Below are 22,804 nucleotides of genomic sequence, written 5' to 3'. Positions count from 1 at the left end.
AAACACGTATCCAGCTTTTAATTTATTTCAGTTAAGATCTTAGCCTCAAAGACGATTTTCCAATTAGATTTAACAAATAAATATAAAATTTATGGATTGAACATGGAGCGATAGGAAATTATTATCGTCTATTTGGCGTTGATACATCTAACTGATAACATGATTATCATGCCCTGAATATCTGGTGAAAAAAGAAACAAGTTGATGAACAACTCTAATATTGAGATTTATCGATTTGCATATTTGACTTGAGAGTCAGCAACATTTTTAACGATTTTGAGGTCATGATTCAAATGCAATTGAGGGACAATATGGGGGGAATTGACAATAAATTTTGCTCATTTATTGTAAGATTATAATAAAATTTATATCTCATTTGATTTAACTTGATAATAAAACATCACAATCAAAACAATTATAAAAAATATATTACGAAGATGAGTTAGTTGATTGATGATTATACAATTTGAATGTGAATAAAACTATTTTTAGGTTTAATCAGTTATTTACAATGAAGTATCATTTGTATTCACGATGTTATCAATCAGGGTTGAAACGATTGGTGTTAATGTTGGTTTGATTTTTAATGTTGATTTCCTCGTCAACTGTTGATTGTCATAGTCTTGATCATCAGGTTTATCCTCGAAAGAGCAACATTTACAGGTTCGACCAAACATTGACCAAACATAGGTTTGTCCATCCGTATTGAAACTTGTGCATCTTGAACGAGTCAAATGGTGACATGGAGTTGAGGTTATACAAAGAGATGGGATGCAATTGAATTGATGGGTAACAATTAATATGAATAGGGAAAGGGAAACAATATTGAGGGTTGATTTAGACATTTGATGCACAGTATTGATCCAAAAGTGAATACTAATTGAAACACCAAAAAAGTAAACACTGTCAATAGATTACAATCATAAATTAAATCAAAATGTATAAAATGATAAAAATTAAAATCGAATGAAACATTTGATTGTAAAATTAGTTAAACTTTTTCTCACTAATTCTCCTTCTTCAAGACCTTGTCTTGATCACTTATAATTTCCTTAATTTTTCAACTTTCATTTCTTCCAGCAATTATTCAATAATATAGATGAGAAAATTTAACGAATCAAATTTTCAAGTGGCAGTGAATTAAGCTAGTTACTAACAATTATTACCAAATTGTGAATATAAAAATAAAAATAATTAAGTATTTAGCTAAAGTTTAAAACTTTTGATATGACTTTACTCATTGTATCACTTCAACGAGTTGATGATTGGGTTAAGATGATGATTATGAGTCCTTGAATGTCCTGGAATTGAAGAGTGAATATTTATCCTTCAATCGATTCTTTGGTTAACCAATTGACTCTTGAAAAAAGTAGTTAGCAAGAATCCAATATAATTTGACTGATCACATTTTGTTGCCATCACCATCATTAGGACCGAACTTTAATTACCTTGTTTTTGTCTTAATTTTTCTCGCTCATTCGAGTTTACCATTTTATCCAACTGTCAAGGTATTCAAGTTGATTAAAGTTAAACTGTAGTCAATTAATTGTGTCAAATGGATTCCTCAGCTGATAAAAAGGGAAGAAGAAATCGATTCCTTGACATTAATGCTAAAGCAAAGGTTAACAGTCCGGTTGCCAGATTAACAGCCATGTTTACCATTAACGGTGGACTCTGAAGAACCGGTAATACATTGAGGAGGACAGTTAACGATAAATAAGTTGAATATATAAATAAAAGCCAATGATGTTCCCGAATAACAGCCAATAATCCAATGACATGAATAATAAAGGTAAATGTGGTTCCAATGGCAAGTAAAGCATTCTCCATTTCAACTCGATCAATGTAACCCGAAGCTTCTGAATAAAACGGTGAAGAAGACGAATCAAAGTCAACCTGATTTGAAGGAATAGATTGCACTTTGTGAACAATTAAACACATAATTGCCAACAAGGATAACACTTTAACCAAAATAAACAACACAGAACGTGGTTCAGGATCATAATCCAATTCATCTTTCATATTGGGTAACAATGGGGTAACCAGGGAGATACCGGTATCTCTGGTTACCTAGGAAATACTGGTTAAACCAATTAAACAAGAGTTTGACTGAAAATTTTGGCTTGGCGGTAGAGTTGAAATGTCGGTTAACCAGGGAAAACCAAATGGACTATTGAGTTTACATTGTATTGAAAGAAACTGTTCAACTAAAAGGTGAATCGTAGTGTTGTTTAAGATAGTGATGGTGATGATGATGATAAAAATGAGGAGGATGATACTGAATGACCAGTTCTTCATTTAATAAAGCGAATGACCTCAATCGTCGTTATTTATTGTTGCATATATAAATGGCATCAAAACGAACTAGTTTCTTTATTATCTTTTAATATAACTCACTTTTTTTCATCTTATTTTGTCTTTAGATCATCATCCATCTTTATTTTTTCCTCTTCATGCCTTGTATTAATAATACCTTCAACCTCTTACCTACTTTTTAATGTTTCCAATTCAACTTTCTTTTCATTATTATCTTTCTTTTTCTGATAAATCATTAACAATCACGTTGAATTTGGTTACACACTTTGTTTCGCATAAATCAACAATCACTTTGTTGGTGTTTTTCAATACAAAGAATGGATAAAAAATGGTTCAGTGATTGCCATCGTTGATGTTGTTATTTCACATTTGTTCATCTTTTTCAACATTTTCATCGTGATTTTATATTAATCATGTACTATTGTTAGTTACTTTATTTAAGTCCTTTAACATGAAGTTGAAGAGGATAGTCAAAATGGGTTAGTCCTTGGTGTCTGTCAGGAGATTGATAGGAACAACCATTCAATCCTGAGATCAGACTAATAGTACTAGATGGTTCCATATTGAGTGTTGGTTAAATGATGATTGCAATTATAAACATTATTACTTGTGTGGGAGAGTCACGGGATTGTGATGAAAAATTAGAGTTGAAATCAAATTGTTCAACCGGTTCTTTGTCAAGATGATGACATCTAAAATTTAGGCTCATCTGTTTCATATGATTAAATTGGAGGCATAATCAACACGTAGCATCAGCATTGTGATTGAATCATGTTGGTGGGTAAGCAAGTTGAGTAAAACAAAGGTAACAAATGATTTCTTCCTCTTTGTTTACATCCAAGGCTGGAATGAAAGTCAAGGTAAGTATCACATTAATTTGGATATTTCCGGGTAAATTTGATCTGATTTTTTCATCAGTCAAACCGGAGGTTATAAGAAGATCACTTTCGTTTTGGCTATTCGAGCTTTTAAATAGCATGATCTTCATACTGTTGTGTTAGTACACAGTACAGAAAGAGATAACATTTGATATTTTGATAACGAATGATCTTGAATAACCTTACAGCTCATAATTTATGATACTTTAATCGTGAATAAATCGAAGTTTAAATAAAGTCAAGCTCAGATAGTTATCATTAATACAAGCTGAATACAGACTATAAAACGCCTTGTTCTTGCTGTAATAAGAGATATTAAGAATATCTTTTGCTGGATAATCATTGATAGCAGAGGAATTGAGGAATCGTTATAACTATTAATACATCGTTAATGAATGGATGCGATTTGAACTTAAACATTAGAAAGACAAAACAGAAACAGTTTAAAAGTAGTCAAACAAATTCAACAATAAAATGAAAGATGAAAAACATGATTAAATACATTCTAATGAAGATTGAATAATTTCAAGAGTCAACATCTTTCAAAAGAGTCAATTATTTATAGTCACGTCTCAATCTCGATATATTGAGGTGAAAAGTGTTAGAAAGGGCTTAGTTTTAAAAATAAGGATTCCATCCTTAACTGGAATAAAGTTTTCACCCTTAGAGCTCAACATTCATAAAATCAATCAAAAATCACATCCTTCTGTTATTTTCATAAAATTGTTGAAAAAGTTTTTGTTAGTACATTTTGAGTCAATAAATTAACCAGAAGATGGCGTATCAAACGTTAACTTTAGTTACAAGTTTTTATCATTTTTTGTTGATCAACTACGAAAACTTTATAATGATTAAGGAAGCTATTAATCTGATAATTAAAGAGTAATGTTCGGCATTTTTTAACTGATGTAAAAAAATTGTAAAATCTTGAATTTCGCTGTAAACTGTAGTTTTGAAAAGTGAAAAATGCTTTGATTTACTGGATTAGTTTCACAATCAATCCATTTAGCTCAACTTTTATTGAGATGATAATCAATTATAATTGTTGCTAAAATTTTTCTATTTATTGTTACCTTTCAATAAAAAACTGATCAATAAATCGTTATAAAGTTTTCAAAAAACGCAATTTTTTGTTAAAAACGTGAATGAATTGCTTTTGTACTTGATATTCATCCGATTTTCATTATAACATGGTTTTACAAAAAAATATATTTCCAAATTGATGTTGATTTGTGTGGTTTGACCAGTTCTTTGACCATAAAAATCTTTATTTTTGGCTATAATTTTGGACTGATGGGCTAAGAAATTATATTAGGCATGATTTAGAGTTGAGTTGAAATCGGTTTGCAAAAATAATTAAATGTGAGTAACGAGTCACAATTAGATTGTCAGTTGTAATGATGGTTAATGAGTTGGTTACATTTACACGATATTCAATACTCGGTTGATCAAACTTCACCTAGTTATGGTCTTTACTATTTTTGAATAAAATACATCGATTAACCGATTTAACCTTGATTAATGATTGTACTAAGCTGTAATGAACAAAAAATAATGTTAAATTCAAATTGACTTTGATCACTTAAATCACATTTTTGCCTAACCAAGCATAAAAAGGTAAATCATAATTTGATATTGAAAAGGCTTTTACCAATAAACACTGTTTACATTAAACCTGGTTAAATCAGACAAATTTTTTTATTTAATTAACATTTCACTAACCTTTACAATCACAATTATTGAGTCCAACACCATTTAATTAGTTTAATTAAAACACATTTTAACAAAATATTCATAAATATTGAACACCAAAACAAAAAAAATTTAAAATCTTGATTTTTTATTAAACTTTGAACTAGTGACATCTATCTAAATAGAAACAAATGAAATTAGCTTTTTTTTCGTATCAACTAACAGAGTTAAAAGTTGAAATGGGTTAAACAAGGAAGATTAACTAGTAATTCACTAATTAGTATTTCATTTAGAAGTGTAAATTATGTAATTTAATACGAAAAATGGTAGCGAAAAGGGTTTGTGTTTCATCAGGTATCTGAATAAGGGTTGAATCTCAAAATTTAAACCCAAATGGTAAGTTCAATGGTTAGTCTTGTTCAACATTAACCGTTCATCAACATCTCTACAATCAATGGTAACAATTGAAATTGTTTAAGTGAAAACAAACATTCAACCTGTTTATTGCAATATTACACAGCATCCGGAATCTCACCATCACCTTCAGGTTTACCTCCTCAACCACTTTATCCTCCTCCATGACTTACACACCCTGCTACTCTTGACAACAACTTACCTTTCTCATCATTGACTTTAACACGGTAAGCAAATCACGATAAACTCTCATTACTATTATTTGAACATTAATTAATGTACAGTTGAAATAATTGTTGTCGTGTCAACGTTGGTTAGCAAATTTGAAGTAATTCAAAATGTCTGATTATTTTGCTCCGAGAGAGGGAAGACGAATCAACCAATTTAATCATTAGTCCTAATAACAGTTTATCAAATTATAAAAATTAAAAGACTTTGACCTTCCTTGGTAACCAACTAATTGTCCAACAATCATCAACATCAACAACAGCAAACTCTAATGTGTGAGACAAACCTTGTTTTTGTCAAAAAATCTGTATCTTTGTACAACCAGCAACATCAACAACATCAAACGGTAACACCAACAACTCCACCATCAACTGGTCCAAACATTTGATTCACTTAATGTACCTTTTACAATAATGTTAATACCACCAAATAGTGAATTATTAATTGCAATTGTCCAAAAATTTAACCATTCTGGTTGTTCCCTTCAATTGTTGTCTCTACGCTTCAACGTCTGATGTCTTCTGCTGACAAATCATAACGCTCTTTTTACCCATTTTTGTATTTCTTTGCATAAAACTGCTTCTTTTTTTGTGAATGCATATTATTGTTAGCTGTTTATATCCTGTTCAGTGTATCAATTGATTGTTAAGCATGAAAAATGAAATGAATTTAAAACACGTTACCATGTTTTAGTGAAAGTATCAACCCTGAATAACAATGATTGAATTGAAATTTTAGCTCTTTTTTCTTCTCTCTTTATGTTAAACTTGTGCTTTCACTTTCGTCCATTTTGCTTTGGGTTACTGGTGTTACTTTTGCTGTAACTTCTGATTCTTCTTTTGGTAAGTATTATGTTTCTGATTATTAAATTTAATTTCAAAAACAATTGTAATTGTTACCAGTTGATAATTTTTAAAACCTTACAACAATAATAAACAATAACAACTGACCTTATTTAGTATTGTTAATATCTTCTGATAATTTGTTTTCTTCATCTTCTTCTTCTTTACCATTTTCTTAGTGACTCGTTTATGGTGTTAAATTATCTTATGGCAGGAAACATGAAGGTCTCAGTGTTTTAATCTAATTTACGTATCAATGTAAATTATCAATCATATGGTTTAATCTCATCATCATCTTACTCATTCTTTCCCTCATTTGGTTCAATCATCATCACATTTGACTCCTTGACTCCTTCTTCTTCCTCATCATCAATCCATTTGTTTCTCATTTCTTCCAGTTGAATTTCCTCTTCTTCTTGGGTTTCATTTGCCATCATCAATTCATCAGTATTATTAGTTAAAAATGAGCTCCAACTCTTACACTCATCTTCATCATCAACATTATTACATACCCAAAGCAACTCTATTTGCTATGTTTTACCTGTGTAACTAATTCCGTCTCATTTCATTGACTTTTTTTTACATCCACTTGTTTTGTTTTGCCTGCAACAAAAGTAAATATTACGGGCCTAACTTGGTTCCTCATCAAAGTTCAAGGGAATCCTAATTGTTTATTTTATGTGTCTTCTGGTTTTTAATTTAAATTGACATTCATCGTCTCTATCAATATCATTATCAGTGTCATCTTCATCCAGTGTACAGTTGAAAACACTGAACACAACCGACAATTGACAGCTTTTATTGAGTGATGCAAATCATCACGTATTTCAAATGTAAGTTGACTAATTTCAATTGTTTTTGTTCAATCCTGTTAGTCTCACATTTACATGCTAAATCACTCAAAATGAGTTGTTAATACATTTGTTTAATCTTGATTTTAATGTCATATTAATTCAGGCTAACGTTTTTAATTTATGCTGTCAACTGTAAAATATGCGGTAGTTGTAACTGTCCTTTTAACGATTGTCTGATTTTCAAGTTTAATTAGTCAAAATCTATCATTTTTTCAAGCTTTTACACTTTACTAATCTTAAAAATTCTCTTCTCTTTATTGTCTAATAGAGTCATCTCAATGATTTAATAATCAACCAGGATAATCATCAATAGTACCTCGCCATGGTTGCTCCGTCATTATGGTTACTAACCTCAGTTTTAATTATGACCTTTGGTCATTTTGGCCACAAATCATGCCACCGATCGTGTTCACAAGTCACCTTTTACCTTCCTCAATCACGTAACTCACAATGTTCAACTGGTAAATCAAGTTGCCTTATGGAGGCGACCATAACGGTTGATCCAACGGAGGATTTATTTGAACGAGTTAACATAACCTTAACACAGTTGACACCAGGCGATTATTTACGAGATCATGTAATGTTTTTCACATTAGTCTTTCCTGGTTATCGACGTTCATCAATACCATCATCATCTTCATCCTCATCAACATCTTACTCTCATAATACCATTAAAGATGATAATGGTTTAAATAATCCAACCAGCGGAAACACCAATGGTGGTTACCTTAGCAATACAGAGTCAAATAATGGTTTATTACCTTATGGACGTGAAAACAATAGATTTTACAATGATTTAACTCAATCATCCTCATCTTCCTCCTCTTCAGCCAACTCAGCTAACTCATATCTTCACAGCTACTCATCTAATCACAACCATCGCCACCATGGTGTTAATCAAAATTACAACCGAGAAACCACCGTAATCAATTATTCTTGTCGTCTATTGTCTACTGGCAATGCAATTGCCGAAGTAATTCAAGGAAATGGATTAAAATACAGTTATGTTTCCAATTCATCCAAATCATGTAGCTTCATATTTAATCGTTACGATTACCTTTGGCCTACTCTTTCAACTCACCAAAAAGTGGATCTAATAAACAATGGTGATTTCACGGTAACCATAGGATATGATGACATAACCAAAGACCTAAGACCAGAATCATTGCCTTTACATAAAATGGCTTTTCTTCGCTGTTGCCATAGACATCACGGTGGATCCAAATATCTAGTTATCATTGAACCTGCACCAACACCAATATCATTTTATTCATCCTCTTTAACCTCACAATCGTATATTCAACGTCGACCCGCGATTGATTTTTACCTTCAAGCCTACTCGCCCATTCCTAGGACAGTAATTCTTGAACTAACCGGACCCAGTGAACAATCACTTCGAGTAAACGTTTCCAATTCCTACTTCAATGTATCAATATTAACTGATGGTGAATGGATCTCGGTCCTCAACAATTTAACCTTACCTCGAATCCCTCGAAGATCAGATCCATTTGATGATTTTCGCTTGAACTGGACTCTTCCCGTTTTACTTGAAACTCCTCGAGGATCGATTGTTATTGAGGAAGGTCAATATGTTTTAGATATTGAATCAGATGTTTCCTATGGCCATCGGGAAAAGGTTTATATAACTGGTAATGGCAATCAACTTCACTCGCCATCAACTGTCATTTCACTCTTGTTGCCAATCATTTTATGTATAGTTTTAATTCAACCAGATTGACCACTTTTTTTAAAAACCAAAACAAAAGATTAACCAATCTCAATGTAATTATAATTAGTTTCAATTTTATAACCATTGTGTTTTATAGCATTTATTAATATATTTAATATTATTAATTGTGAGTCTTTTATATATTTAAAAAATTATGATTATTATGAATGTAATAAAAAAGCCACAGATTTTTGTAGAGATGATACACATTCAATTAATTTATCGTAATCAACTGGAAAGGAAGTGACTCAGTTATCGTTAAATGTTCAGTTTAAATTGCTGTGAATCAATGTTCAGTTATTTCACCAGTTAATAGTTTAGCTTGAAATAATCATCTATTGGTTTTGATTTTTCAAGGCTTTTCCATAAAATTAAACTAACCAACTTGGTTAATCAAGGCTGGTTAATTGATTGAATATTACAAAATGTAAAACGTCTTCACCATTTAACCATCAACATCTTCAACCTAAACTCGTTTCCTTGACACAAATTTATCTTAATTGTTGACTAACAATGAGTTGAGTCAACAATCAGAAATGCTTTATTTTTAAATTCAACTTCTTACAGTTCACCTAAAATTAAGGTTGCTTCTATTGTTATTTATGGACACATGACCAATCAATGAATCTTTCAAAACCCAAAAACCAGTTTCTGGTTATCAATCAATGGGTTGTGATTCGTTTTGATTTGGTTCATTTTTAAGGTACAATTTATGGTATTTTAATAAACCATTTTGTGCTTTACAATCCAATATTTTGTTGTGTGAACTAAAAGTGAGAGCTAATCATCAAATCAACACCATGAAGTAGCTTTTCCTTATTTATATGGTCAGTTGATTTGACCTGAATAACATTTTTTATTTAATATATAAATACATGATAATATCAATTGTGACAGAAGAGATACTTTCAATCATTATTGTCTATTGGTACAACTTAACTGTTGTTGTCTTTTTGTCATTGATACAATGGAAATGAAAATTTTCAATTTGATTGATAATTAAAATGGTTTCCACTGTTAATGGCCATTTAGTTAAATGTTTGCTTTAACCAACTAAGAGATTGGTGAATCATGTAAATGGGTAAAATCAATATCGATAATGTTTCAATGATCAACTGATTGGCTTCGTCTTCAGTCCAATTTGCTTGATTATTTCCTAATTTGTTTGCTTGGTTTTCCAGCGAATTAGGAAGAATGTCTAATTTCAATTTAAACGGACTGAGACACAATTTTTGGGAATCTCATGAAAATGAATGAACATTTTTCCATCCATGCCGATAAGGCTCAATTATCCAGTCTCAATTTGTAACGCATTACGGTCTCAATTAAGTAACATTTATTATTACTTTTCTCGAAAATATAAGTTATCTTAAATAACAGTCTTAATGACATTTCAAACTTTTATTATTTCATTGTTACGTATCCGTGAACTTCATTTGCCTTTTCCCATTTGTGGTTCAAATTAAACACTCGTGGTTTCAATTCGCTCAACTCAATTGAAATCAATGTTTTATTTGGAAGCAATTGCCAATAATCAAGCTAAACTGTACTTGGTATTAATAAATAAGGCTTGCAATAAACTCAATATAGTGCGAATAATTCCAATAATCAATTGTAAATCAGATGATAATCAACGTTCAAATATGACATACATATCAGATGGTACTGTGAAAAGCACAGAGAAATTAATTTACCGTGAAAAATCGAATCAAATCTAAAAAACTTGTATGAATTGAGTATCAAAAATGACCGAAACCAGAAAAACCAGAAACTGGCTACTCACCAATTTTGAACATATTTGTGTAACTGAAACGATAATAGAAGTTAAATTTTAACGGACAAAATTGGAGCAATATAAGGGTTAGATAGATGTAGAGACACAATACGTCCGACTCATATAATTATATAATTATACTCCGATAATTTCGACTCATCTTAAGAATATCTTTGCACTTTTAATGAACTAATGATTTTCCCAAAAATTGGGATTCGGATATTCATCTAATGCTCGAAAAATATGGACTAAATTAGAAGGAAAATCTATTGTGGAGCCAATAAAAATTTAAAAAATAAAATATAAGTTGACTTTGTATGCAAGATAGATTCATAGATTGATCATTTTTATTAACTATTAGTTAAGGAATCAAAAGGCGCTGAAATATCTAGTTTTGATCAAACTATGTCATAAATTATCCTGCAGATGGCAGCAAGTTGACAAGTTTAGGTGATGGTAGATGGCAGCTGCTGCTGATGCTGTTGCTCCGAGTCGAAGTTTAGATCACTCTTTGGATCAGCCTCTGAAGGTTTTATTTACATCCAAATGATACTCTAGATCGTAAAGACAATTGTCTCGATGTGAATTATCAATCAAATGGTTTAATCTCATCACCATCATCCTTCTCATTATTTCCTTCATTTGGTCAATCATCACCATTTTTAACTCCATCATCACCAACTTAAAGTCACTTCTTCTTCCTACTCATCACCAATGCATTTGTTTTTTATCTGTTCCAGTTGAATTTCCTCTTCTTCTTGGGTTTCATTTGCCATCATTAATTCATCAGTATTATTAGTTAAAAATGAGCTCCAACTTTTACACTCATCTTCATCATCAACATTATTATATACTCAAAGCAACTCTATTTGCTATGTTTTACCTGTGTAACTAATTCCGTCTCATTTCATTGACTTTTTTTACATCCACTTGTTTTGTTTTGCCTGCAACAAAAGTAAATATTACGGGCCTAACTTGGTTCCTCATCAAAGTTCAAGGGAATCCTAATTGTTTATTTTATGTGTCTTCTGGTTTTTAATTTAAATTGACATTCATCGTCTCTATCAATATCATTATCAGTGTCATCTTCATCCAGTGTACAGTTGAAGACACTGAACACAACCAACTGACAACTTTTAATTTAAATATTAAGTAATGCAAATCATCATCAAATGTAAGTTTACTAATTTCGACTTTTTTTGCTTCCCAATGTGAATCTCTTATTTACATGTTTTTGTCCATTTATATAAAAAAATCTCAATTCGCAATGAAAATAACCATGTTAAATTGAAATAAACATCAAACGAATTCACGCTGATCACATTGAAAAAAACGTCTTATAATGAATAATCTCATCACACATCTCTGTTTATCAATGTGAACTAGCTGTCAATCATTCTGAATGAGTTAGATTTGTTTTATTCATGTTTTCAATATTTAATATCATAAACTTTCAGCACTAAATTTTTATTAATAGTGAAAGTTATACATCTACTCAACACGTTAATTGAAAATGCCCTTCTAACAGTTGTCTGATTTTCAAGTTGAATTGACGAATCAAAAGCTAAAATTTTTACGAAGCTGAATCAATCTTCTAATATTTCAATATTTCTTTTTCTTCTCTTTTGAAACCAAAACAGAACCAGCTCAATGATTTAACAATTTACCGAGAGCATCAATAGACGTCAAAATGCATTTTTTTACTTTGTTTATTTACATCTTATTTGTACCTTCAATCCTGACTTCAACCGAATCAGATGGAAGGTCTAAATGTGAAGAAATTACCGTTCCAATGTGCAGAGGTATTGGTTATAATATGACCTCTATGCCAAATCAATTTCATCACGAGAAACAAGATGAAGCTGGAATGGAAGCTCATCAATTTTGGCCGCTCGTTGAAATATCTTGTTCCGATGACTTGAGATTTTTCCTGTGCTCCATGTACACTCCAATATGCATGGAAGATTACACGGAAAGACTACCCGTCTGTCGTTCAGTTTGTGAAAGAGCACAGGCCGGTTGTGCTGCAATCATGTTACAATATGGTTTTCCTTGGCCTGAATCAATGGATTGTAATAATTTTCCCGTCTTTGGATCTCAAGAGCAACTTTGTATGGATCATAAAAATGGTGAAACACCTGGACCTGGAACTGTATCCACACAAGCATCCATACCATCAAAGCCACCACCACCTCATTACCCTTCAACAACATTTTATTCATTATCAACCGCACCAACTTCAACAATTTATCCTACGTTAAATAGTAAGTAATATTTACTCTCAACTAATCGCTATTTTGAAAAACTATCAACATTTTGCTATTCTAGTAATTTCTAGGGTTTAACCGGTAACCAATTCTCGAACCCAAACCTTTGAATTTTAAATTCTCACTGAATTCCTGTGAAACCGTTTCATTTTTAAATCTACTAACGTAGCTGAAAAACTATCATTCAATTGAATACTGTAAATTAGCTTTGGCGTCCAATGGTTTTCAAAATGTTACTGATTCAGTTATAGACTGATTTACACTGTAATAACAATGTCAATCATAATAAGTCAAGATAACTTTTATTACCATGCCATTTGTGGTGAAACTGAAATAGTTGAAATAAACCAAAGTAACCAAAATCTCTATGCACAACAACATTTCCAGGTTTATGTTTTTATTGACGAGAAAAGAAAACATTGTCAAAAAAAAGAAGACAAAAAAGATTAGTAAAAATGGTTCCTTCTGCTTTTCTGTTTCTCTTTTCATTCTAAATTTTGTTCCAAGCAAACTCTTTGTCTTTCTCCATCAATTCATGATTCAAATACCTTGAATTTTACCCAATAGATTCCCATGTTAACTTCTGTATTTCCTCAAATATCGATTTTATATTTTGTCAAGTCTCTTCTTGATACTTTAATTGTAACCATCTTTCCCTTTTCAACTCACAAACTCTTAATCTGACAGGCAAGGAAACAAAAGAAACGAAATAATAATTTCTCTCTTCGAATACTTGAACATAATTTCTTTAGTCATGTTATCTCATTTTCAAGCCAATAACTTTCGATCTTTTGTTTCCCACGAAATTCTGTTCTCTTATCTTCTGATACCAAATTAAGATTCCATTTGCGTGACCAAAGAATTGCACTTCAACAGTTACATGCAATATTTACTCATCTTCCAATGTTTACTCCAATTTATCGTTAATCTTTATCTCAATCCTTACAATACAAAAAGAGTCCACTTTTCGCAAAATACGAACATCTTTTGCGAATTTTGGTTCCCACGACAAAACGCAAACAATCCTCTGATAACCACCGGTAATTGTGTCTATTTGTGATAATCCTATCATTAGTTATTTGCTTTCGCGGCCTTTTTAAACAATTTAATCTAATGACAGCAATTATATCTTTATCCATATTTGGATAAATAAATAGATGAGATTCAATATTTTTATCAATAGTATTTTCATTTCACTTTCCAATGAGAATTAATTGTTTCATAAATGATCATCATTTGCATGCTCTTCATATTATCTCTGTCTTTGAGTAAATTTCAAGTTTATTTCAGCCTCTAATCATCATCTCAACATTTGATTTTCAATTTTCTTGGCCATATCAGTAATGGTTTAATTTACCTTAATTGACTTGCAATGTTACCAATAAATCTTCATTAAAACTGCCTCTTACTGCTTCACATCAACATATCACACACACAAAATACTTAATTACATAATATTAATTTACCAATTTCACATTAATTGATATTGATGAGATGCTATAAGATAATTGGAAAAAGTCTTAAGGTAACATTGACGTCAACATGGTATAAGGAATAAAGATAATTCAAACAAATGTGAGACTTTGATTGACCAATACAATAGCCATTATACTGCAAGCCTTTCCATTCAACATTTGCTCTCTACCTTTCATGATAATGTCTATTTACTTTATCCTCTTTGAACACTTTTCAATCTTCATTCCTCCTTTTCTCATGGTAAAATTTTTCTCATTACAATCCATTGGAAATACATTAAGTCTTCACTTTTATACTGCATAATGATAAATACCATTATTTTTGCCCCTTTTTTGCCCTTATTTTTGCTGCTTCTCAAAGATACATAAGCTGAAAGTCACTCTGAATTAAATCTATTATCATTACAAGATACTTCGCTCCTTTCCTATTACAAACAAAATGTTACCATTCAGTTGTAATCTTACCTTTAATCTTGTAAAAAGCAGCTAGACTTTACCAATCAAATTAAACTAACTTTCTTACCTTCAATCTTGACCATTTCCCCAGTTGTGTCCACTCAGTAATGACCTTTCTACCTAGTCTTTTTCATCTCTCTTCTCTCTCTCTTTTATTGTCACATTAGTTTTAGACTTTTCTTGCTTTATCTTTTTGACCACCTTGGCCACTCTGGTCATATTACTAGTCGCCAGTAATGGTTCCTGTGTAACCCAAAATTGGCAAAAAATCTGACAAGCAATACTGAAAATGAAAAAGATAACTTTTTCTTCCTCTTATGATAAAATCTGTCATTTGGTATCTCTGTAATTGAGATTAACTATATTTTTCAAGTCACGCCATGAATCTACAGTTCCTAATATATTGTATCCGGAACAGGAAACAATATCATGGACAGAAATATACATTTATATGATTGTCATGATTATTATTGATACTTAATTTTCAAGGTATCCAAATTGAATGCTCATAACGCAAACTGTTTACACATGATAGCTTCATAATTTGTCTAGGTTTATGTTTTTTATTTATTGACTTAACTTTATATTAATGATTTTTTTTTTCGTTTCGTTTTACATTTTTAGGTTCAACCAAAAATGTCGATATAACTGGTTCTCGATGTCATTGTGAATGTAAACCGCCAATGATTTCAATCAATGTCCAAAGTGATTATTACAATCACATCAATGAACGTGGTGTTATTGATTGTGCTCAACCTTGTCATACAAACCTATTTTTCACCAAACAAGAACAATCAAAATCATCTTTAATGATCACAATAGCAGCATTTTCATGTTTACTTGGTTCCATCATGGTCATCTTTACCTACCTTACTGGTCGAGAACGCTTCTGTTATCCTGAGCGATCAATAATTTTCCTCTCAGCCTGTTACCTAATAGTATCAATTGGCTTTCTTTATCCTATATTGACCAACTCGGAAACAATTGCCTGTGATTCAGATAAACTTTTATATGCAGGTTTTGGTACACCAACATGGAACTGTACATTTGTCTTTATCCTAATCTACTTTTTCAGTATGGCTGCCTCTCTTTGGTGGATCATTTTAACCTTTTCATGGTTCCTCTCAGCCAGTCTCAAATGGACAGTTGAAATTATAAATGATTATTCAATCTATTTCCACTTTATTGCATGGTCTATTCCTGCCGTTAAATCTTACCTGGCCATAACAATGAAGGCAATCGATGGTGAACCTTTGGCTGGCATCTGTCTTGTGGGTAACCTAAACTCACAACTTCTTGTCCGTTTCATCATCGCACCTCTCTGTGCCTACCTTATTGTAGGAGTTTTTTTCTTGTTGGCCGGTCTTTTTTCAATCTTACGGATACGCAAATCGATTCGTAAACAGATTCGCCAAATAAACGATAAATGCGGACTGGACAAGTTAATGGTTCGAATCATAATCTTCTCAATTTTACACATTGTCCCAATCCTTGTTGTAATTGCATGTAACTACTATCAATACTCACACGGGTCAATCTGGGAACCGTATCATCATTGTCTATGTAATCCATATCGTCTTGAAACACCGTATGTGACAATTCATCTGGTTAAATACATCATGCTCCTGGTTCCTGGTATAACAACCTGTTTTTGGATACTCTCGGGTAAAACACTTGAATCTTGGTGGAACTTTTTAGCTCAAAAATTTTGCTGCTGTTTAACCATTGCACCTCCTAACCCAAGAGGTCAACTGATTGGTTCAACAAGCGGTGGCAGTAGTCAATATATTGTTAATAGTCAGCGAAGTTACAAACAAATAAAGTAAGTTTTCCCTATTTTAATCAATTTTAACAAACGCACTATTCAAATGGAAATGATTAACACCTTAAATACAGTTTGATTCAACCCTAAATTGAATAAATTTACATCAAACATTGAACAAAAGTGTAGGTGAATAAAATGAATGTTATTTATTCAAAGAGAAATTTCATTTGAAGCTTTCAATTTAAATGGATTAAAGTCTTTAGGTTAATCCAGGTTGCTATGAAATATTTGAATAATCAGAAGAACAGATTGAACTCTGAAAACTCACTTACTTTGAAATCATTTATTTTATTCAATAAACATCAAATATTGCAAGTATAGTTTCATTGCCATTTGAAAAAAATTATTATTAAATGTTTTATATCTGCAAGTGTTTATGTTTTTACTCGCTTAACCTTAGGCAAGATTAATACTAAATCTTACCTTGTTGGATTTAACATTTTCACGTACAATATCACACACACAATCAACAAACCCAACCAATAATCATCAACTTAGAGTGTCTAAAATGTAGCTTCAAGCAATCTCACAGATGATACAGAAGCTGTTATTTTGCTCTCAAAATCTCATTACTTTACGTTTCATTATTATTTGATATATTTGTTCATCTTGAAGCAGCAAATTTTGCTCCTCTCATTCCTGTTGGTTATTTGATTATTGCCTGATTCAGTTTTACCCATCTCTAAATGCTCAACATAATAATAATCAAGTATGATAAACATGTTGACCACCATACTAAACCTAACCTGTCAATCAAAGAATGCAATGGTTCCTCTTTTAGTCAAAATTGCAATCAATAGACAAGGCTCTTGTCCATTGTATTGAAAAATGTCAAACCCATGATGTTCAAATGATAAGCAAAGAGAAATAATAATTCGATAAAATGTCCTTTCAAATAGAAAAACAGTTTTTCTCTTCTCACATCCATCAACTTTTTACTCTTTTCATCTCACAATTGAATAAGTGTCAACTGTGTCGACTCAATACAATATCAAAAGCTGTAACAATCAACAAAAATCGTGTTCATTCAAATATCATTTACACTTTTTTTTTGTTCTCGAAATTTTTTATTCATAAAACAAATCTTGCTCTTTTAATCACTCCAATTGACATTGATTATCAACAAATCTCAAGTAAAGTCTAATTGTCAAGTTGATGTTAAACTTGTTCCCGTAATTAACTAAATACTTTCAATTGCATCTTGCATCTTATTACGATCAGTTTCGGTTAAATTTTCAGTTTAAATAAATTCTGTGCAACTTGTCTGAAAAGCCCATCCATTGATGAGTGATGTCTATTTGAATAATAATAAGTCTTCCTCAATAGTCAAACCTTAACACTGAAAAGCTATTAATGGGTAAACCCAAACAGTATAACCTTACAGTATTGAGAAATTGATTTAGAAGTGTTTCTATGTTTACTCTTGATTTAAAAAAAATCATCATCTGTATAATGTTGAAAAGATGAGGAGGAAAAAGGAGGAAGAAGAAGGAGGAGAAAATGAAAGTGAAAATGGGAAGATGAAAAAACTGTTATGTTGAGCAAAACTGTGAAGTTGTGCGAAAATGTAAAGATGAGCAAAAAAAAGTGAAGTTGATGAAGATGTAAGTTGAGTTTGCAAAGTTGATTATAAAAATGTTTCACCTCATTTGCCTGTTCACTAACACATTTAGGTTCATCTTTTTTTTCCGCTTACCTTGTACTTTTCACAGATTACAATATTACACTTGGGTCAGCATTTTGAAAAGCATATTTTCTTGACCAACTGTCATCAACAAACAATTTAAGTTTATTTATATTTTCACATTTCAATAGTCGAGTGTTATCACACTCATCATTTCGGTCAACTTGTAAATTGTTGAAAAATGATGTTTTTGCTTTTCTTTCCAAGTTCTCATGGTGTTCATGTTGGATAAATGATGATATGAACTGTGAATTTTCATCCCATAAGGTCCCAAAGCAGAGATTGGGTATGAAATGAAGCTTGAAGCCAAGCAAGAAATCACTGTTTCCAAATAATACTTATATTTATATCATCTAAATGGATGTTGTTTAGATTTCATTCACTTCTCTTCATCAATCACCAGCAAAATCATTTCCATTGGAATCAGAAATCTGAGAAGTTTTCCTTTCATTTCTCTTTTTTTCTTCCTTTTCTTCACAAATTGAACCAATTTTCCTGAGTTTTATTATAACCAAAACAACGTTTCAGATGATCTATTATCATGAAGAAGAAAAAAAAGTGAAAAGCAAAACTTGAAGATTCTTCTCTTCCTTTTTTCATTCATTTCCATCCAACAGCAACAACATATTCCAGTTGCCTGGTTCATTATAGGGATTCACTTGAAACGATAATATTAATCTTTCCTGACAATTCTGTTCTCGCCGATTAAATCATTACAAATTGTTGATCTTGTGTTCAAATTATTGACAAGATTGCAACCAGTAACAGGCAAATAATTTTTGATTGTGTTGCGTCAGTTTATCATATTATCATTATTTTGTGCATTACAGGGTAAATGAAGGTAAAAATTGGTTTCCAGTAACTGCTCAGTATCAAAAATGATTGAGGCTTCAGGTCGATACAAACATTATTATCATACAAATATAACTGAAAATGTTTTTGGTATAATCATTCTGTCACCATGATGGATGAACTGAGCAGCTTTATTGTTGTATCTCTTGAAACATTTCACATCATATCAGATTGCTTTAACAAGTTGATCACAAAAGGCAAAAAAAACAGTAGAGAGACTAAAGATTAGGCACAAAAAAAGAGACAGAATTTCTGTTAATACTTATCAAATTTCCTGAACTCAACTTGATTATTATCATGAGATTTTGCCTTCAATTGTCTCCCTGTCTTAATTTATTTTTATTGTAACCATTTTCTTGATTCTGGAAAAGCCAAACTCATTTCTTGATCACCATTATTAACCATGTAACTTAATCAAGATTGACATAATTGTGGTCTTTATGGCTTTCACTTTCATTATTATTTTCATTTAAAGTTGACTTCTAAATCTCTTTGACTCATATTGATATAGCTTTTTGTTTCTTAATTTTCATTTTTTGATACAATCTTATGTTAATACACAATTCATTTTCATTTGGTCCAACAATTCATTGAATATTTCCAGCTATTCATTTATCATCCATTGAAAGCCATTGAAGAGACTCAATTTGCTATCAAATTTATTTTGTTTTCAATCGAAAATATTTGACAGTTATTTGTACTTTTCATTTTTATTGTTATTTATTTTGATTTGAGAGATAATTTTATATGGTTATCATTTGGGTTAAACATAACAATAACATATAAATAATAACTTTATATTATCAACTTGAAATTGAGTTGAGCCTTTTTTTCATCTCCAGAATAACCAAGAATAAATTTACCTCACAGATAACTTTCATTGAAATGAATTTTTCATTCACTCTATTATACATAAGATTCAAAGGTAAATTCAGTAAACTGTGTACATTCAGACTCTATATATACAGAAGATTAATCTGTAAATGGGATTTTCTCAGCTTCTTATTTATCTCTTTTTTTTGCCAGCGAAAAAAAACTCATCAGTTTTAATATTGATTGCTTACTTTACCTGTAAAACTATCATGTGAATAATTCAATGATAAAACTATAATTCAACAATAATATATTTTCTTATTTAACTCATTTCTCCTTCTTTCTTTTCCTACCTTTACAGTCACATTGCTCAGCTGTCAGCATCAGGACAACCTCATAGGAAAATTTCACTCTCTCATGTTTAATTACCTGTCATCTTGAGAAACCTCATTGGACCGCCTTTGAATCAACACACCAGAAATACAATCAATTTTGAAGCAAATCATGAGATGGTTAAAAAAAGGATAATCAACAAATCGAAAGAAATTAAAGGATGAGAATGAGATTCATGATGGAAACAAATTAGCTCATGCTAAGCTTCAAAACTCAATTCCAAGACAATTTATCTCAATCTTTTCATTGATTCGTTTTTGCTTTTATTGCCAAAAGGAGAAACAATTTTCAATCAATCCGCAAAACTCAATCATAATCGTTTACTGGATTCTTATACAAATGTACATTTGATGCATCCAAAACCTGTAATACAAAAGCCCACGCTATAGCATGTTGACTCACACAGAAGCACGGTTATCGCAAATATTTTATAGCATCAGAAGCAAATTTTGGCAACACCGTTACCAAGATAATTGATTAAATTTATGGAATCAAGTTTACAAATTAATTACTTCATAATTTCAACCAAAGATTGCCAAATGCAATAGCTATTGGGAGAAAGCAGCAAACCATTACCATTACAACCTTTGTGGGACCATTTGATGTTACCTGTTTTCCCCCATTTCCTCACAACTCATCTTTTACCATTTTAACATAAATCATCAAATTGAATTATCAACCGTAAATCATCAGCTCAAATCACCAACATCGTCATGGTTAATCGTATTTATGACATTCCATGCCTGGCTGTTTTCACAATTATATAATGTTTTTCATTGCTTTTTCCTATCGCCATTCTTCATTTTATCTTGTCATTTTGAAATTATTATTTAATTATTTTAATCATGTGATATAATTCCTACACAACATTCCTTTGGAAAAACAATCATCTTTTACCGTTCTTTTGTACTATCGGATCACAATTAGCAACTCTACCCGAAGTAAATCAATTGAAATTATTGACGAAGCTGTTTATTAAATAAATGAAAGATTCAACGTTGGATATGGGACCATTTCATATGAACAAGTTATTAGAAAAGTAATCACGAATCATAGTTATTGTCACACAATTTGCTGCTTTCATGAATCAAGAGTTATATTCATTGTCTATCGACTGGATCAATAATGATTAATCATGAGCACACACATCTAAAAGTATAAAATTTCAATTATCGATATATTCAAATGCTTCACTTAGAGTTCACTTTAATCAATATTTTGATTGGATTTCCTTTTTTTGGCTGCATCAATCATCCAAGCAAACATCGCCACCATTTCAAGCTACACACTTTCAAGACTGTATTCAAGCGTCTGTACAATTCATCATGATCATCCTCTAACAAACCAAGAAGCCATCTTTCATCTGCAAGTTCAAGACTAATAAAATGGAGATCTCAGAAACTGCGAACTTTATCACGATGGAAATTCGCTTCAATGTTGTTCAATTTGATGGTCCAAATTATTCACAAGATCCAGAGGAACTCTCAAAAGGCCGAATTAAACAAACCAATTAAATAATGTGCCATCGTTTTTTATACATTTACTAATCAACAAAATGATCTGAATGTTTAAAAATGTCTAATCAGTATTATTGCTATTATTGAAAGTCACTTTTTTCAGTCAATATTCCTCAATTTAATAATATGATACAATATATTACTGTATTAATTGATGTAGTGAATACTTTTTTACAAAACAGGGTAAACAATTAGGAATTATTGTCTGATAATTGTGACTTTTTGCTACAAATGATTATGCTTTCGTTTTCTTTTGTAATTCTTATTGTAAATCGTATTATCATGATAATCAGATTGTTAACCATTATCACCCACCTTTTCACATGCATTTAGGAATCACGTTGAGTTGAAACAAGTTGATCAATACAACACATTTAAAGCGGATTCAATCAAATTGACTGAACAAGGACAAGAACAAATAAAAAATGATTCCAATTTGTACTGATCAATTTTTCCGTATATTTAGTCAGTTATTGTAACTCCAACTTTAACATCGTCCAATATCTTATATCATCATGAAAGCCATAAACAGGGTATTTTTAATCATACAATAATTCCTATGTAATAACTCTCTTACCTCTTTCTGTTCATCATTTATATCTCGATATTGTTTTCGATGTATTTCATGGTAAATTGTAAACGTTTTATTCACAAATTAACTTAAAATCTGTTCCTTCAAACTCACCCATTTATGATGACAAAATTCATCAAAAATAAAGAACCTTTTCTGTTATATTGGCGTCACTTTTGAAAGTAATTAAATTAATCAGTGGTAAATAATCAAAATGCAAGCAA

General features: G+C 31.1%; 2 protein-coding genes and 1 long non-coding RNA gene across 5 annotated transcripts; 2 read left to right on the top strand and 1 right to left on the bottom strand.

Annotated features, from left to right (window-relative positions):
• Positions 1–321: 321 nt before the first annotated feature.
• Positions 322–5,058, bottom strand: LOC112539369 (uncharacterized). Its single transcript, XR_003083183.2, has 2 exons — positions 4,917–5,058; positions 322–3,159 (listed from the first exon to the last, which is right to left on the bottom strand). It is a non-coding gene; the product is annotated as an uncharacterized LOC112539369 (long non-coding RNA).
• Positions 5,059–5,388: 330 nt separating this feature from the next.
• LOC107367116 (uncharacterized) lies at positions 5,389–9,078 on the top strand. Of its 3 annotated transcripts, XM_089269648.1 has the most exons (4): positions 5,764–6,370; positions 6,550–6,628; positions 6,986–7,203; positions 7,493–9,078. In XM_089269648.1, the coding sequence occupies exon 4, from the start codon at positions 7,547–7,549 to the stop codon at positions 8,960–8,962; it is 1,416 nt and encodes a 471-aa protein (XP_089125774.1). In that variant the 5' UTR covers positions 5,764–6,370; positions 6,550–6,628; positions 6,986–7,203; positions 7,493–7,546; the 3' UTR covers positions 8,963–9,078. The 3 variants fall into 3 exon arrangements, with proteins under 3 accessions (XP_015790289.1, XP_089125775.1, XP_089125774.1); XM_015934803.3 differs by lacking the exon at positions 5,764–6,370 and adding an exon at positions 5,389–5,527 and having other exon boundaries at positions 6,585–7,203; XM_089269649.1 differs by lacking the exons at positions 5,764–6,370; positions 6,550–6,628 and adding an exon at positions 5,391–5,527.
• Positions 9,079–11,167: 2,089 nt separating this feature from the next.
• Positions 11,168–22,742, top strand: LOC107366964 (frizzled-5). Its single transcript, XM_015934610.3, has 4 exons — positions 11,168–11,901; positions 12,368–12,991; positions 15,550–16,747; positions 20,461–22,742. Exons 2-4 carry the CDS (start codon positions 12,418–12,420, stop codon positions 20,522–20,524), a joined length of 1,836 nt encoding a protein of 611 aa, XP_015790096.2. The 5' UTR covers positions 11,168–11,901; positions 12,368–12,417; the 3' UTR covers positions 20,525–22,742.
• The last annotated feature ends 62 nt before the right edge of the window (positions 22,743–22,804 follow it).

Source organism: Tetranychus urticae, chromosome 3 (genome assembly GCF_039701765.1).
Source record: "Tetranychus urticae isolate SD_2017Ah chromosome 3, NJAU_TeUrti_SD_1.0, whole genome shotgun sequence".
In the NCBI taxonomy this organism is placed as follows: Eukaryota; Metazoa; Arthropoda; class Arachnida; order Trombidiformes; family Tetranychidae; genus Tetranychus; species Tetranychus urticae.
The sequence above is the reverse complement of the archived record's forward strand: the minus strand, read 5'-3'. Positions and strand labels throughout refer to the sequence as shown.

Excerpts from the sequence above, each read along its gene's own strand:
- LOC107367116 (XM_015934803.3), top strand. The coding sequence starts at position 7,547 with ATGGTTGCTCCGTCATTATGGTTACTAACCTCAGTTTTAATTATGACC.
- LOC107366964 (XM_015934610.3), top strand. The coding sequence starts at position 12,418 with ATGCATTTTTTTACTTTGTTTATTTACATCTTATTTGTACCTTCAATC. Across the intron at positions 12,992-15,549 it reads AATTTATCCTACGTTAAATA|GTTCAACCAAAAATGTCGAT; the intron begins GTAAGTAATATT and ends TTACATTTTTAG. Across the intron at positions 16,748-20,460 it reads CGAAGTTACAAACAAATAAA|TCACATTGCTCAGCTGTCAG; the intron begins GTAAGTTTTCCC and ends CTACCTTTACAG.